The sequence below is a fragment of the Chaetodon auriga genome, chromosome 20, assembly GCF_051107435.1.
Source record: "Chaetodon auriga isolate fChaAug3 chromosome 20, fChaAug3.hap1, whole genome shotgun sequence".
Taxonomy (NCBI): Eukaryota; Metazoa; Chordata; class Actinopteri; order Chaetodontiformes; family Chaetodontidae; genus Chaetodon; species Chaetodon auriga.
Genome location: NC_135093.1, coordinates 20448973 through 20466852, shown reverse-complemented (window position 1 = coordinate 20466852; position 17880 = coordinate 20448973). Strand labels below are relative to the sequence as shown.

The 17880-nt window shown below is 41.0% G+C and overlaps 1 protein-coding gene across 2 annotated transcripts in view; it reads right to left on the bottom strand.

Moving 5' to 3' along the window:
- Positions 1 to 17880, bottom strand: part of exoc6 (exocyst complex component 6) — a 56423-nt gene that overhangs the window by 22182 nt on the left and 16361 nt on the right. Inside the window, exons 5-20 of one of the 2 annotated variants that reach the window (XM_076759363.1) lie at positions 17473 to 17518; positions 12430 to 12483; positions 11830 to 11980; positions 11540 to 11701; positions 11189 to 11257; positions 8639 to 8722; positions 7368 to 7414; positions 7070 to 7190; positions 4523 to 4594; positions 4307 to 4404; positions 3560 to 3665; positions 2835 to 2944; positions 2569 to 2680; positions 2339 to 2473; positions 1293 to 1472; positions 469 to 498 (exon numbers count right to left, since the gene is read on the bottom strand). In XM_076759363.1, coding sequence (XP_076615478.1) covers positions 469 to 498; positions 1293 to 1472; positions 2339 to 2473; positions 2569 to 2680; positions 2835 to 2944; positions 3560 to 3665; positions 4307 to 4404; positions 4523 to 4594; positions 7070 to 7190; positions 7368 to 7414; positions 8639 to 8722; positions 11189 to 11257; positions 11540 to 11701; positions 11830 to 11980; positions 12430 to 12483; positions 17473 to 17518 — 1577 coding nt within the window. The remainder of the gene's footprint in view (positions 1 to 468; positions 499 to 1292; positions 1473 to 2338; positions 2474 to 2568; positions 2681 to 2834; positions 2945 to 3559; positions 3666 to 4306; positions 4405 to 4522; positions 4595 to 7069; positions 7191 to 7367; positions 7415 to 8638; positions 8723 to 11188; positions 11258 to 11539; positions 11702 to 11829; positions 11981 to 12429; positions 12484 to 17472; positions 17519 to 17880) is intronic. The other variant, XM_076759364.1, reaches the window with a different exon arrangement.

The window sequence follows — 17880 nt, the reverse complement described above, 5'->3', positions numbered from 1 at the left end:
TGAGTTGAGATTATTTGTTACCCATAATGACAGCTGCTATCATCCCTGTTACATGCATATTCTACAATTCCACTTTTATCTCTTTTCTTCTGAAATCATGCCCGCCTCCCAACGAAGCAAGACACAGTAAAGAAGTAAGAGACAGGATGAGATAAGCAAATAAGCTTGGCTAGCATGTAACCATCATTAGAGAACCTTCTCCGGCTTTCCCCCCTCTGGCTTTAGCTTTCAGTATGGCGGTTGCTGCTTGGTCTTCTCTCACTCAAAGTCCACTCGGATCAAAGTGTTTATTGTTAAAATGCAAATGTGAACACAGTCTTTCAATGCCGTCACAAGGGTTACAGGTTTCAGGAACCAACAAGCCTGGAGTACCGGAGCTTCCACAATCAAACATAAGCATGCTTTTCATCTCCCCTCTGCCTGTAGAACGGCAGCATATTGTTGTATCAGCCAGGCAGGAATACTCACCGACATCGACGCATGGTCATTGTTGTTATTCTGAGCAGAGACACCCCCAAACCAACCAAAAATGGAGGAGGGGGAGGGAAAGAGGGAAAGGACAGGAAAAGAAATGTGGCAACAATAAATGGACAGGAGGAGGTAATTTCAACTAGAGATAACTTGCATGCTTGAGAAGTAAAATTAATCAATAAAACTGCTAGTAAAACAAATTAGTTACAGCGCTGTTTATTACAGGGGTGTGGATGGGAAGACAGGAGACATTCTTGGAAAACAAAATAAGATGAAACTCATTTAAGACATGATAAGGGATGCTAGAGAGAAGAGCAGGCAAGTGGCCTACAGAGTGGAACTGAACAGGCTGTAGCTGTCAGCTATCTGGGCCAAAACACACACATTTACTGACCAAGTCCTTACTTTGATACCACCAAATGTGTCATGTTGAAGATAATGTCAGTATGTTCAAAATCAGTCTATGAGTCAGTAACAACACAGTTACCATGCATATGGACAGATCACCAATGCAACACATACTCAGTTCAACGTTAAAGTCACAGTGGAACACAATTCACTTTCAGACAGTACGCGCATTTTAATAGGGATGTGATGAACATAAAGCAAAACAGCAGACGACAGTTGGAAGTTTGGAAAATGGAAAGACAAACAGAAAAAGGAATTATGATATCCCTATTATCAACAAAAACATAGTCAACACTGCCACACACCATTGGACAGCAGCTAAAATGAGTATAAAACCAGGAAGACAATGTCCCACAGTTCCAGAAAAGCGGTGGGTTCAACGGGTCAGAAGTTAGTAGGTGGATCAGACTCACCGGAAGGTGTGTGAAGACCTGGAAAGTGGAACGCAGGAAGTTGATCAGGTCCATGAGGTATCCAGAGGCACGACCGTCCGACTCAGCCATGCCCCATTCGTAGTCAGCTAGCTGGATGAATTCATCAATCTTCTGGTTGAGTTTGGTATAAATCTCTCCCTCTGCAGCGTGACGAGCATCCTGAAAAACAGCTTTTATAAGTCCCTTTGACAAGACTTAATAAGAAGAAATACAGGTAATATAGACTTTTATCTGCAGTCATTCAGGAATAGAAACACAAATTCACAATTTGCAAATTTACTTTGCAATTTGTCAGACTATGGCCATATTTCTTATGACTGGATAACTGAGTTAGCTTGACTTGACTGCTGATGATTTGATACAAGCCTGGGTTTTTTACTTCTTCAAAGATGTCTTAAAGTGTATCTGGAACTGCTGTCAGAGCAACAAGTCCTTAAAAAAGTACTCTAGTGAATTAGCAGCTGCCAACAGTTAGGTCGCAGATTTGGGTGTGGTGGTTTTATTTAGCATGCTGTGTCAAAAGATACTTGGCAACAATCCAATATGGTAGAGTTTACAATGCTTTCAATAGGAGCAGACAATACTGTAGCACTATATGCAAGAGCAGTAGAGCCTGTCATCAGGTTCAAGGAGTGGGTTCTAGCACAAGGACAAGAAAAAACTGTGTAATTAACAAAGGTGACACCCAGGACACTCTCTATTCACCAGCCTTCCCACTGGCAGACTCAGAGTCACACCCACACCCACTACTACCTCCCCAGACTACTGACTGTCTTGCACTCTTGATACAGACTATTAAGGTCTGTATCTGTTGCGTTGCAAATATTGTAAACTGCACCTTTTTTTTTTTTTTTTACTAATTATATATATTATATTTATGACTAGGACATTGTAGCTGCTACAGTAGATGTTGCCAAACAGAATTTCATTGTACCCCTTGCAATGACAATAAAGTTTCTTCTTCTTCTTTAAAAAGAAAAAAAAAAAAGACACAAAGCAGAATCCACATTACATTCACATTTTACCTTGAACGTAGACAGGCCATAGAGTCTGGTGGTGTGCACTGTTTCAGGGGAGACATTGGTGATGTTTGTTATGAACTCCTCCAGATACCTGCAGGCTTGCTCCAGGTGGGTGGTGTTAATGATGATCTGCACCAGCTACAGAAAGAAGGTTACAGTTTAGGACAAAATTAAGAAATTCTTGGTCTAGATGATGTGTGTGTCATCAGCAACAGCCATCATGTTGTTCCTACTTCAGTCAGTCCTATGTGGGGTTTCTTGATGAGGTTTTGCAGACAGCTGCTGAGTGTTCTTGTCAGCAGCAGGTTGGTTGATTTTCGCAACATGTCATCAATCTCTGTTGAACTGGATACACAAACAAAGTTTATGTTTAACAAGTCCAGATATTTTACAGTTGCACAACAAAGAGACCAACAGCCAGGGAAGATCCGAGCTGTACAAAATGTTCTAGTGTCTACTTATAACTCACAGCATAGAGTAATTCAGCAGTGAGACCAACCTGCGGTGTAGTGACTCTGAGAACTTGAGGCTGGCGTAAATGAACTCTTTGACCTGTGTGTAGATCTGAGGGACAGACTGGGACATTGGCAGCTTCTTTGGAAAGTCCTGCTGCTTACACACACACACACACACACACACACACACACACACAAACACAGACACACACAGTTACAGTCACATTACAGGACTGACTCATCTAATATATGCCCACGTTAACAATTTAAAGTCTTATTCCTTTGATTCTGGACAAATGCTTTTCATGTTCACATTAACTGGTACAATTAACTACAGTTAGATTCTTTGCAACACTTGCACCCAGGGTGGTATTGCTGCATAAATGAAACTTCAAATGTCCCACAAGAAGGCAGATCAAACATAATCTGTAACTGCAGGATTATTTTATTGACTGTTTATCTGTTCCCTGTTTCTGATTCTATGAATATAAATGTTGTGGAAGGTTAGAGGGGGTCGGAGGGTGTGTCTGGAGGGGGCATTAGTGAGGTATTTTCAGGGAACTTGCATGTCAGATGGAAGAAATGTTCTTTTGTGATGATGATCATTTCGCACACTTTTCTAATAACCGTTTTGGGAATATCTGCTGAGGACCAGCGTTCTAGAAACCTCTTTTATATGGTTATCTGCATGCCCAATGAAGGGATGAAATCTTTGTAGTCTTGCTTTGGATATACTGGTTTGTAAGGCTGTGGTCCATGAATTGGGTACCTTCTCTATCTCAGCATCGTGGAAGGGAAAGCGGCTGACCACCAGTTTATACTCCTCCTCTGTCTCCACTGGGATGGGACTGTAGTTGTCCAACTCAAAGATCTCCCTGTGGAAAATAACACAATTGCATACTTACATTTTTGGTACGAGCTTTAGAGCTTTGAAAATCCCTCTCTCTTTCACACAAATGTTCTCCTCAGATTTCACCCAAACATGACAATATGCTGTAGCTGTATTTGCACTTATCAGAAACAACATGCACTCTAAAACACCAAATAAAGGTCACAATCATCATGGAGACTTGTACATGTGTTATGAAAACAATTTGATATTTGGATGAAGTAAAATGACTAAATATAATAAGTTACCTAACCTGGACCAATAGTCCGGGGTTTTTCCACATTTTGTTATGTTTCAGAAATATTCAGACTGGCTGTGCACTGACATTACCCATCCAACCAACCCAACTTCCAAAAGAAAGGTGTGCCAAGCTTGTAGCATAATTTCCAAAAAGGCTGGAGGCTGTCATTGCTGCAAAGGGTGCTTCAACCAAGTACTGAATGCTGAGACAGCAGTACATGAGATATTTCAGTATTTAATTTTTTGTAAATTTACAAAACTCTCCAAAAACCTGTTTTTGATGTGCGATTATGTGTAGATTCATTGGAAAATAAATGAACTGAATCCGTTTTAAGACGAGTCGGAAACATAATGAAACATGAAACATACTATATGAGCAAAGCCCACCTGAAAACCAGTGCCCACTTCTTCAGCAGAGTTTCATTGTACTGGTCTCTGACCTCAAACAGCAGGTCAAACAGCCGGTTCACTGGGAAACCATAACCCTGTACACACACGCACAAAAATCACACATACAGAAAATCGAGTGTGTTCATATCAGTTGCTCTCCACACTTCAGAGTTACAAGCTGTTCAAATGCTGTCGGTGCAGCTCTACACCAACCTGTAGTGTGTCAGCGAAGATGACTATGAGGTTCTTTAGCTCCAGGACCAGGTCTGGGTCATCACAGTATGACTGGGGACAACAAACATAATAATCAGCAAGCAACAACACCCTGATTTCAAGAGCTAAATCGTCCACAGTTATCACTGCAAACTGCAAACATGAAGTTCTAGAATAGAGAGTTTGACAGGTGTAGCAACAGTAACTGAAGATGCATTTCCACTGCATGGTGTGGCTCGCTCTTTTTTCTTTTTCCACTGTGGATAGTGCCTTGCTGGTACCTGGTATTTTTTGGAGGATCACCTTGGTCAAGTGAGATGAGTCAATACTACAAGGTGTAATATACCATCCATTCCTCTGTTCTAGTGTAAGAGAAGTGTAGCTTCTTTGTGAGTGTGTGGTTTAGCAAGTGAGACAGAGGGGGTGGCAGAGAGTCATGGTGAACGTGAGTGGAGCAGTAACGTTAGATACGATGATCCTTTATTATCCCACAATAGGGAAATGCGCAGTGTTAGAGCAGCACAGGGGATTGTGTAATAGTAAGAAGCATCAGTTCCAAAAGTAAGATATGACAAATAAGTACACAAAATAATGAGTAAAACAAACTATGACTGAATTCACTTAACTGCACATAGGAAATATTGATATTGCCCAGTTATATATAGAGGTTTAACAGTAAATGCACAGTGTAGGTTACAGTTTGTCAGTGAATAAAGGCTGCATCTTCTTCAAGATCAAAATGCAGCTCCCTTGTGTTGTTTCCAGCATGTTGGAAACATAAAGGGGACATGATGTCGCTGTGATGATCAGCTCAGAGTTCCGCCTATGTTGAGGGAGCACTATCTGCAGTGGAAAACGAAGCAGAGAAAAGCAACTGGAAACAAAAGCGAGTTGAGCAGAGTGAAGAAGCACCATGCTGTGGAAATGCAGCTTACGGGGGGAGGGGCTTAGCTAAGGGTCAATCAACATCAACAAAGTCCCTCCATTTTTCTGGAGTGCAGAGTGATTTATGACCCTGAAAGCTGCACAGTTGAGTCCCTTAACACTCAACACAGGAGTGCGTAAATCAACAGAGTAAATGAACACAGCCAGAGATTTGACATAAAGCAGTGTCTGCCTGCCTCTTTGTTTACTCAGAGACACACATACACACACAAACAATCAGCTGGAGACTGGACTAAACAGCAGCAAATCACAGCAGTGGCAGGAATGTACCTCACCAGTTAAGACAGGTTTATTAGCCTGTATCTATCAAGCTCTGATCCATGCTAGAAGTGAATCTGACGTGATGTTTTAGACTTGCAGTGTGTACGATTATCCAGAGTGTTTTCTTTTAATTTGTTGTGATAGTGATGGTGAACAGAATTGGTAACATTTTTATTGTGAGGGATTTCATTCAAATTTTGTGAGAACTAACAGTATGAACATCTTTCATTATTTGCCATAAAATTGTGGACATTTTTACATTGAATTAGAAGTGGACTGGCTCATGGACAGGTTTGTGAAAAAGACTTAAGATAGGTTTATGCTCAACACTGTGTCCCCTGTGTGAGAGCGTGCACGCAAGTTGCAGCATTGGTATGTTATACACCTCCAAATTTTTGAAACTAGGTACGTGAAGTGTTAATATTATCACGTTTTGTATTCACAACATTTGTGGCTGTGGCTTATCTATCTTTATACTGTGAACATTTGCACACTCATTTTTCTAAACACTGTACTCTTCTGATTATGACACATCCAGAGTGTCGCTCTTTACTGTTTAGCCCTAAAAGAATCAATGCATCTTTAGAATTGAGCAGCTGTAGGACAATGCACAGATATGTTCCTCTGGTTCTCCTGGTTTTGTTTGTTCGCCTCCTGGCACTTCGGAGAACTACTGCAGCGAACAACACGTTCAGCATAAATACTTGCATGCCATCTGTGGAGGCCTGCACCATGGTGTCTTGTGTGAGTATAAACAAAGCTTGAAAACCTGTGGGCTGGCCACGCAGTCACTGTAAGGGCAGGACCACGGCAGTGTGGAGCTGCCTGTGCCGTGGCCCAGCAGAAGAGCTGGAGGCCAGGGGGAGACCAGGATCTTTGTTAGTCTTCTCACCCCACGCTGTGCGGGCCATTCTCTGGCCTGTTAGCATAATCCTCTGGGTCATTTACAACTGACTGGATCCCAGCAGTAAGGAATATGCCTTCTTAATCTGCTGTTATTGTTGCAATCTGTCTCTCATTAAGGCCCCAATGACCTCCTCTTTCGCTGCATGCGTATGTGTGTTTTGACCTCTTAAAGAGTGACATCATTAGTGTGTTTGTGGGTGCAATGACCTCCATGGTGTGCTGTGTGTGTGTGTGTGTGTGTGGGTGTGTGTGTATCAGCCAGTGAATGAAGGTTCTTCCAATATAAATAGATCCACAGCAGGCTGTATATTATCTCTGTTAACTCTTAACAGTCTTCCTCTCATTCACAGTGCACTCCCTGCTGGCTGTGTGTGTGTGTGTGTGTGTGTGTGTGCGCGTTCATGAATGTGTGTGTCTATGTGTGTGTGGGCTTACAGAGTGTGTGCGGAGCACAGCAATGATCTTGGACAGGGCCATGTTCCACAGCTCATCAGTGAAAGCTCTGGTCACCAGCCCCTGTGTGGCGTGAAGAATGTGGTCCTCCACAACAAAGAACCTAACGGCACAAACACAGAAAGCACATACATCTCATGCTTTATGTTCACATTGAAGATAAGAAAACTTACAGACAAACTTGGTGAATGAAAGAGAGTTTTAAAAGTTAGCAGAATGTGATGTTAAAGCCATTGCTCTGTAGTGTGACAATGAAGTGACATTAGGAGGAACATCTTACCCTACAATCTGATTGAAGTATCTTCTGTAGCCTTCCACTGTCTCATGCTGGACACACAGACACAAAGCCACATTTATCAAAAGTACATGAATGCATGAAATTCAGTACGCAGTGTTATCACTGTGCAGCACTGCATTGGTGAGCTAGGACTGTTTTACAAATTGTCACTCTTGGTGTGTTAAGTGAAATTGCTTTTAATTTTGATACTTTGATTGATATGATATGATTTTATCCTTTTATGCAATACTTTATGCTCTACTTAAAGTTGCTATGTTTCAAAATGTAAACTTCATCCAGACTATCTTCTCAATGACCCCTGTCCAACCAACACCCAAGTGGCTGAATGCATTTGACTCGCTGATCACAACATTTTATGGGAAAAACAAGCAACCTAGAATCAAACACACAACACTGCATCCAAACGTGCATCCAAACAACAAAGATTAATGGAATTAGAAATAACATACTTAGGATTAAGAACTACAACAAATACTTATCAAACATGAGATAATCAATCTCACACAAATATGTATAAAATAAAGTCAAAGACAGACTGATTTCAACAGACTGATCAAGTTTCCCCATTTCTCTGTGGGGTCAGGTGAACATGGGAAAGATTAATATTCTTCCTACAGTCAACTACATTCCTGTTACAATACAAAACACTTAGTTTGAAGTTTTGCTCAAGCTATCCCAACATTTCTATGGCAAGGCAACATGATGAGGTTAAACAAAAAGGTGGACTATAGCAACTTCTTTCACTATCATCTATCTATTGGTTGTCAGAAAGCTAGTGAGTTATTTGATCCCACTGTAAGCAAAGAGTGAAAACACATTGAGGAGAATGTGTTACAAAACTTTAATGCTGACATGAAATGCCTACATTTTATGAACACTTTTAACATCTTAAAATCATGTACAACGATCCTGGGAATGAACACAGCTACGTCAAGAAATCAACCACTATTGACAGACTTCAAATATGACATTAAAAAATAAGGTTTTCTGTTCTAAAACTTTCAATGAATTAATAACTGAACAGAATATTCTTCTAAAAAATATAGTTTGAATGTTTTACACAATATTTATGTTTTGTCACTTAACAGGCTATTTGTCTTCATTCAAAACATTTTACCATAAAGAGCAGAGCTGAATTCAGGAATATTCACTCCTGTTATAGACTACAACTTTAATGAGGTTCTTTGAATTTCAAAAAGACGCATTACATGTGTGTTCCATGATACTGTTTTTCCATCAGTCACGCCGCTCACCATGTTAGCCTGTGGCTGCAGTACTAGTCGGGCCTGTTTCTTCCTCTGTTTCCTGTAATAGTTCTCAAATGTTTCTCTGTCACCCTGGAGACACAGAGAAAAACAACAGACTTTAATAACCTCTCCAAAATCTATTGACAATGACAAGTAGTTAAATCGAGATTCTTTTGCTGTTACAAGCCAGATGATCTTAATTATTAAAATAATATATATAATAATATTGCTAGAGAAATTCTTATACTTAATGCCCATTTTGTGTGACCACCTCGTATTGACCTCATATTATTATCTGTGTGAGAGTTTGTGCTACTATCTCATGATGACAGAGGCTGCGTCCAGGGAAGTGAATACCAGAGAGGAACAGAGCAGTCTACTTATCTTATCCGTATGGGTGCGTGTGCGTGTGTGTCTGTGTGTGTGTTTCTGTATGTAGTTATGGGGGCGGGAGGGCTGGGTTTTCTTCTCTGTCATTTTTAACCTCTGTGAGGCACTTTGTGTTGCTTTTTAAGTATGAAAAGTGCCATATAAATAAATAAAGTTTGAAGTTTGAAGTTCTGTTCGTCTCCTCAAGGCCATCTCACCTGTTTGCTCCTGTATGACAAACAACAAATTGTCTTCACCATGAGTGTGGCAAGAATGCAAGCCTCTGCCCATTTGGCATTATAAAAGCCTCACATGCAGGGTTCTAAATTAACACCCGCCAACCCGCCAAATGCGGGTTAAAATTCATGTTGGCGGGTGTAAATAAAAACTTACTAGCCAATTTGGCCGGTAATGCATTAGGCAATCATGTCAGTCAGAGCCGCTCTACAGTTCTTGGTCATTTGTCCCCCGGACAGTCCGTCCTACATTTCCCATGAACACTGTTCTACGTGATGACGTACAAGACGCCCATTGGCTGTGCGCAGGCACACTACAGTTTGTAGTGCAACCGGCGCGAGAAACCACGGAAACGCAAACACAAAGAAGCGTGAACGTCGGCGTATGAACTGTAAAAAAGGAGACTTAGCTAGCTAAAAGAAAAAGTAAAGTTAAACTAAATGCGTGGCTGGGACAGACGTCTGGGGGCGAGAAGAGGAAGGAGGCAGGGGATGAGAATGTCGACAAAGCGTGCGAAACGAAGAAAAGAAAGTTTAACGCTAAATGGCTGACAGGTCGTGAATGGCTTGTGTTTGATCACGAAAATGCCGTCATGTTTTGTAAGGACTGCCGCATGTACACGAAAGAAAAAAACAAGACGAATAATTTTGTGGTGGGGACTAATCATTTTAAAGTCGAGGCAGTAAAGGACCATGAGAGTGCCCGAAGTCATCAGGAGAGCCTAAGGAGTCTGCAATACTGACTGCTGCACTATTTGTGTTTTCTAGTTGTACATACATAATTAAATTTATTACCAATGCAATTTTTTGCAAGTGTTTAAGTCATGGCTGTTACTTATATATATTTCTTATTAAAGAAGGAAAGCAGATACACTTGAAGTTGAAAGGAAAAATACATTTTATTAGGAATGTAATGATACTAAATACTGGAAAAATGTCTTTTATAAATCTGACAGCATCATTTTTTGTTTGTATAAATTAAATGTTTGCACTTTCTGTGTATATTTTGTTTCATGTGTTGTACTTTCTGTGCATTTTTCATGCCAACAATGTAAATAAAATGATCAAATGCATTCAGTGGCACTCACAATCTCTCTTATTTTCACCGGGAAAAAAATCTGGCTAGTGGAAATTCTGATTGGCTGGTAACTTTAGAAGGTCACCAGCCACATTGGCTGGTGATCAAAAAAGTTAATTTAGAACCCTGCTCACATGAACTATTACTATTAGTATTATTGAACATTTACACTGCAGGTTCTCTGTAGTGACTTGTTCCCTTGCGGCAAGAACAAACAATCTACTCTTATAAATTTCAGTCGGTGTTCCTGAGTCTTCTTTAAAACTTTTCCTAACAAATATATTTCCACAATAGTTGGTGTGGAATAGAATTAAAGATCATTGTGCAAACTGGATACGTGTGAAAGTCATAGTGGAGAAAGTGAAAGAGAAACACTTTCCAAAGCATCTACAATTAAAAATGGAATCATGTAGCTTTTCAAAAACATTCTCTCAATCTGAAAACATCACTCTCATGTTTTTGCATCAAAAAAAGAAATTTAAGATTTTCAAAATGATGACATGTGCCTACAGCACCCTCCACTGGGCTAGCTAATAGGAACAGTGTATGTAATATTTTCTGAGCTTTGTATCCACTGTCTCAGCAGAGCTAAAGGCAGCTGAATGTACAATTTAGTATGAATAGGCCTTGGATCAAAACTATGTTACTGCTCTGTTGTGATGGACCCGGATTTCAAACTGTTTTTGCTCGAGTCCTCCAACATGTGTGTGCATGCTGCCTCATTAGAGCAGACGTCGTACGAAAATGGTCTGTGAAGAAGTCATTTATTCATTGTGTTAAATTCTGGAGTTATAGTGCTGCTATACCAAATCATTACCATCACCCAGCTTGCAGATGAGTGTGTATATGTGTGTGAAACAGATTGAAACCTACCAGCACAGTGTAAATGTGCAAACACCTGTAGACAGGTGAGAAGTCCACCAGGTCCTGAGCTGTGAGAATCTGTCAGACATGGATGAGGAAACATGATTTTTGTCAAATTTTCCTTTAACATTTTCTATACATTCATTCAGCAGTGATGAATACATGTAGCTATGAAAACATGTAGACAACTATAAAAATGATCTACCTTATTCACAGAAAATGATTACGTTCATGACAGTTATAGAAGAGAAAAACTCAACTCCAGCTGGATTTTCAACTCTCTGTAGTCTGACGCTCCAAATAAAATGAACTTCAGGTAAAGAGGAACACAACACTCAAGTACACACAATGTTTCCTCACCTCTTCATCTGCTTCCTCCTCATCTCCTGTGTCGTCATCCATCATCAGGCCGTTGTGAGTGTGAGTGTGTGTTCGTCCATTGAGAGAGTACAGAGGCTTGGTGTAGTGGCCCATACTGGCCTGCTTGGCAACTGCACTGTTAAAGGTCCTGTGCTGTTGTGCCTACAGGCACAAACAACACACACACACACACACACACACACACACACACACACACACACACACACACACACAGATCAATGAGCAGATAAATACTTTTTCACAGCTGTTAAAAATATATACTCTCATACCTGTCTCATGGCAGTCTCTCCAACCTTGTCGGAGTGTTTTCTGATGCTCTCCAGGAAGTCCTTGAGATCTGACATGGAGATCTCCTTAATCTCCTCTCTCAGTCTGGGCAGGTTTTCAGCCATGATCTGACAGAACCTGTACTGACTGACTCTGCAGGGAACACAACAGAAGTGTAATGTCCAATTTAAGAAGCACTATTCAATCTAACAGCATTATCTAAATTTACATGAAAAGAATGCAATGCAACAATTGGTAAATTAAGCAGATCCAATAACGAGACATTCTACCAATCAGTGTCATGCTACCAATACCCACACTACATTACTGACAGCTATATTAGTAACACTTTGAGCATGCCTTCTTCTTTTCTGTATAAATAATACAGTGAGCATCAACAGCAGTGAACTGGATTATGTTGCAGTCGTGGTTTGAGAAGTTTCTATGGACATCTTATCATCTTCATGTGTTTTTGCCATTACTCTGAGTCACTGATGGAATATTATAACTGTTCTAAATCCAACCTGTCTAGAACGAGGCTACAAACTTTTCAGAGCCATCTTTAGAGCATTTCTACCAGAATTTTGATGGTATAATCCTACCTGGGGATGTAGACCTTCTCCAGCTGCTCCATGGTTTTCAATGCAGCATAGTATCTGCAAACAGTAAAGCTTCAGTTAGGATGAATCACAGGTATGGTCCTTTACTCACAACCACTGAAGGACAAGTTCATAATTTTGAAGTCTGCCTGTAAAGAATAATCCGGTGACCATATGAACATTAAAACAGGTTCTGCTTGCTGTATCCACGCCTGTTCATAATGGCCATTACGAGAACCCTTTCCAATCATTTCCACTGTAAGTGAGACAGGACAGGACAAAGAGCTTGTTTTTTCCAATTAATCACACCGATAGAGACTACTCTAAATTCCCTTTTAAACTTGAATGTAAGGTATTCATATATCTAGGAATCAAAGTCATTCTCACAGTGGCTAAGAGAGGTGCTGACTTTCCCTTCCAGTGACTGTACTATTTATCTGGTTGTAACCACAATATTTATACAGATGCATGTGAATACTTTTACTCTGAATTGAAATGAGATGTACCTGTCTAGTCTCCTGTGATTTGTTTTTGTAATTTTCTTTTTTATTTTTGTCTTCCTATTTGAGCCTTGGAGGGAGGGGTGGGGGGAGGGAGTGGTATGTGTTTATATACACTTGTTATTTTGGTTGTTTATATATTGCATGTGACCATTCTCATAACTTGAAAAATGTAAAATAAAGTTTTTTTAAAAAAAAAAAAAGAAGATTATTACTGTACTTCAATTTTACTTAATTATATAAATACTTTATTATATCATTCAAACACCCACCAATGTAGGTAGTTTCTTTTATAGTTCCCCAATGCCAACAAGAATTCTTTTGGTTGTAGCCGACGGGATATTAACACTTCTTCTGTAAGATGACCACTGTATGTAAGCCTATCCCTTACTAAGCTGTAATGTAAATACTCTCATATCAAATCACAAGGGAAAACATTCTTACAGTAAACAGCAAAATTTCGTGAAAAGTTCAAAAGTTCACAGAGATTGACAAGGTACAACACCAGGGGGAGCCAGGATGACAGGTCAGAGGGGAGGTACAATCATCCTCCCCACACTCCGAGATTGGGTTCCAAGACCCAGCCACCGACACCCTTAACCCACACCGTTAACAGTTCTGTGTTAAGGGCAAATGACCCAAGATTGAAGATCATGGCTAAGAATAGCACCCGCCACCCCTGGACCAGACTACCACGACTGAGTGATAAAGTATCCTCTGAAAGTTTGCTTGAAGATGTGAATGCAGCACTATGACCTATTCTTACTAGGACAATTACAGAGACCAATCAGCTGTTGTAAATCATACAAACAGTGATTCTAGAGATGCTTGGCTATAAGATGAACAACATGAACAGCCACAAGGAGCCATACTCCCCATGGAGAAGGAGGCTAGAGGCCAAGATCAAGGCAACAAGGAAAGTTAGTCAACTCTCAGAGCTCTAGAATGGTGTGGGGAAGAAAGGGATTCCCAGGAAGTCCCAGCAACTGTCCTTAGGCACTACAGACTGCTAGGCAAAGACTCACAGCTCTGTCTACGCGCCTGAGGAGATACACCAGAGAAGCATACGCCAGGAGAATAAATAGGACGCTCTCCACCAAACCATCCAAAGTGTACTCTCAGTGGCAGAGTAAGAACGTAAGAGTACATCCACCAGGAACTGAAACTGAAAGGTACTGGTAGAGCACATGGGAAAAGGAGGCATCACATAACATTGATGCTCAGTGGCTAGTGGGTCTAAGAGCAGACCACAGCAATCTCCCAGAAGAAGAACCGGTAACCATCACAATGGCAGACATCCACGAAAGAGTGTATGAAGAGCTGGATAGCAGCAGACCCAGACATAATTCACACTTACTGGCTAAGGAAGCTAAGTGTGCTCTGTGAATGCCTGGCAGTACAGACACTTCAACTACTGATGGATGAGACCTACCCAGGGTGGTTGACCCAAGGGCAGACTGTCCTGATCATGAAGGACCCCCAGAAGGGTGTGATCCCATCCAATTATCAAACAATTACCTGCCTTTGTACAACATGGAAGCTCCTGTCAGTCATCATTGGGCATACTGCCCAATACATGAGCAGGGTCCACAAAAGAATTGGTAGCAATACCAGGGGAGCCAAGCACCAGCTACTGGTCGATAGAGCAGTCACCCAAGACCGCAAGACCAGACAAAATAACCCGCGCACCGCCTGGATTGACTACAAGAAAGCCTATGACTCAATGTCACACACAAGAATGCTGGAATGCTTAGAATTGTACAGCATCAACAGGACACTAAGAGTTGAACTACCAGAGGGCAGCACTGCAGATGTTCAGGACAGCTACAAGTACCTTGGGATACCACAGGCAAATGGAAGAACCATGAGGAGGCTGCAAGGAAGTCAGCCAGAGACAAACAAAGGCAGGTCCTGAAGAGTCAGCTGAATGGAAAGAACAAGGTCCAGGCTATCAACACATGTGCACTGCCAGTCATCAGATACCCTGCTGGTATAATCAGCTGGCCAGAAGAGGAGAAAGAACCCACTGATATCAAGACAAGGAAGCTCCTCACACTGCATGGAGCGTTTCATCCCAAGTCCAGCACCCTGAGACTGTACACTAAGTGGACCAGGGAGGCCAAGGACTGGTGAACATCAGAGCTATTGTCCAGGAGGAAACAACTAAGATCCAGGAATACATTCTGAAGATGCCCCCCAAAGAGGTGCTACTAAGTGAATACCTCAGGCAACAGCAGAAACCCAATAATACAGAAGAGGAGCACAGACAATAATGAAAGGACAAGCTCCTTCACAACATGTACCAATCCAGATAGAAGATGTGGCTGATATCAAGAAATCTTTCCAGTAGCTGGAAAAGGCTAGACTGAAAGACAGCTGCAGGCTGTGCAAAGGTACCCCTCAGACAGTTCAGCACACAGTAGCAGGGTGTAAGATGCTGGCCCCCAAGGTCAAAATGGGAGACACCTCCTAAAGTGGTGGAGAATGACCTAGCCAAGATCCTGTGGGACTTCCAGATCCAGACTGGCAAAATGGTGGTGGCTAACCAACCAGACGTCGTGTTTACAGACAAGGAACAGAAGGCAGTAGTGATAGACGTAGTGATCCTGACAACAGCAACATCAAGAAGAAGCAACGAGAGAAGCTCAAAAAATACCAAGGGCTGAAAGAGGAGCTAGAGAAGATGTAAAGGCAAGTAAAGGCAACAGCGGTGCCACAAGCTTGAAAATAAAAAAAAATGTGAGTTCGTTTGGCTACGTTGCGTCGTGGGTAATGTAGGCACCAAGTTTAGAGAAGGAAGAAGAATGGGTGGAATAAAGATGGCATCTATGGTTCTGCTGCATCAATTCTGATCTTTCTTATTAACTGCCCATTGAGAGAATGACAAGATTATAAGAGCGTAATGAAACTGGGGTACTCTTTTAAGAGCCAGTATGAATAGAAGGAACAGAGCAATTACAGAAAACAATGATTGATTCAATGTACATATAGATACCTGACAAATGTATTAAGACAGACTTGAAAAATTAGTAACCCATCCTTTAAGCAAAAGTTTACTTTTACATTTGGTTCACTGAGCAATGTGCTGCCAGGTTACATATGAATACATATTGAGTACATGATGAGAAAGTTCTGAGAGAATTTATAGTGCTTCCAGACAACAAGAGAGCACCTAATGATTGAAGAGTAAGGTATTAAAATTGTGACCAGTGTATGAAGATATGGTGGGGTAGTGCTACCTCCTTTAAATTACCTACTGATGGGCAGATGCTCACATTCTAAGGCCTTACAGGGGAATCACTGAACTATGTATTATATGTTTTATTCACTGCATGTGGTGCAGTGTGATATTTTATTCTCAATGGCTATTTGGCACCTGTGTTTTAAGGATATTGTGGTCTTTCATAGTCTGCACACATCAGTGGGTTCAGTCTTGGGTCAGTGTGCTGAGCTCCCATCATTAGGCTGATAGGCAGGCTGTGAAGGGATCTAATTGGTCGGTCAGTGAGTGTAAAATGTGTTGTATACACATGAACAGAAGACCGCCTCATAAACTGTACAGTGAAAAGGTTTGTCAGAGTGACGAGCACCAGGACAGAGAACACAAAGGCTACAAGTGGCTGGACGTGAACAGAATGTGACCTGGGCATCAGCACATACAGTACAAATAATAATGTGCATTTGAGCCACACAAACACGTTCCAATTTATAGTAAGTGTATAGGGTAAGTCATTAGTGCTTCCAGTACAAACCACACACAAATACCACAAGGTGGCCGGCATGGTCTAATTGCCTTGGATTGGCTGTGGGCCGTGACAGAGCTGCAGTGAGGGGGCCTTGTTGTGAACAAGGGCACACTGAGGGTCAATTGTCCTGCCAGTGAATGGCCTTTTCCTTTGGTACACAGTAATGAACAAGAAAGGGTCATTATTTTCCTGTCCAAAGTGAACCCCCCCCCCCCCCACCTCTTTAGGCAGGCATGTAAATACGGCCAAACATGAAGTTCATGGGGTAAAAAGGAAGTTCAATCAAACCCAGATAGCAGTGGATGAGCTGAACAGTTTGCAGACTGGTTTGATAAGATGTTTGAGCACTGGGCTCTCTCTTTCTATCTAGGATGAAAAACACTTCTTTAGAATAGACAATAAAAAAATAGAGTTTTAGTATACTGTTTAGTAACACTTTCAATTACTTAAATGTAACTTAATACCAGGATACAAAGCTTTTCCCTGTCAACATTGTTTAGTAACCAGTAATGTACTGTTGTGATATTGTACTGTGTTACACAGCTGGGTGTGGTCAGGTGGTGAGATATACTTGCCACCACAACCAACAGAAATGTAGCATGGCACTATAGCACTTCAGTACATCAAAGCTTCACAGGCTGGAAGAAAAAAGATGTTCTCTAGCTGGCAGAGTAAGTCAGACTACTAGATTGGGTGAAGAATCTGGGAACCTTCAGAATTTTGAAATTCTTGTTAGTTGTTTTTAATATTGCAGTTATACATCAGTCACATTGTGATGAAATGCTTTGTGAGATGGATACCTTTTAGAATCCAGCTGCTCCTTTAGTTTGCTGTACATTTCTAGCACTGCAAAGGAAGAGAAGACAAGAAAGAGGATCTGTAGCAGGGTTTGTTGGTTCAAACATTTCATTCACTTTTGCTCCTAAAGAAAAAATTTCCAGTGCATACGAAGACCATAAACATCATTATGAAACATACTGGACTATCCAGATTACAAACCATAAAATATCGTCCATATTGCTACAGCATATGGAGTCATAAGTGTTCTACCAGTGCAATAAATAAAACTGGCCTCATACTCCTCATACTCAGCTTCCAAAGGTTATATTAACTAATTTCTTTATCATTTTAAAACTTTATCTATGAGAGCATACATTAACAGTGTACCAACAAAATTATTTGCATAGTTTTTACCCAAAAGACTTCAT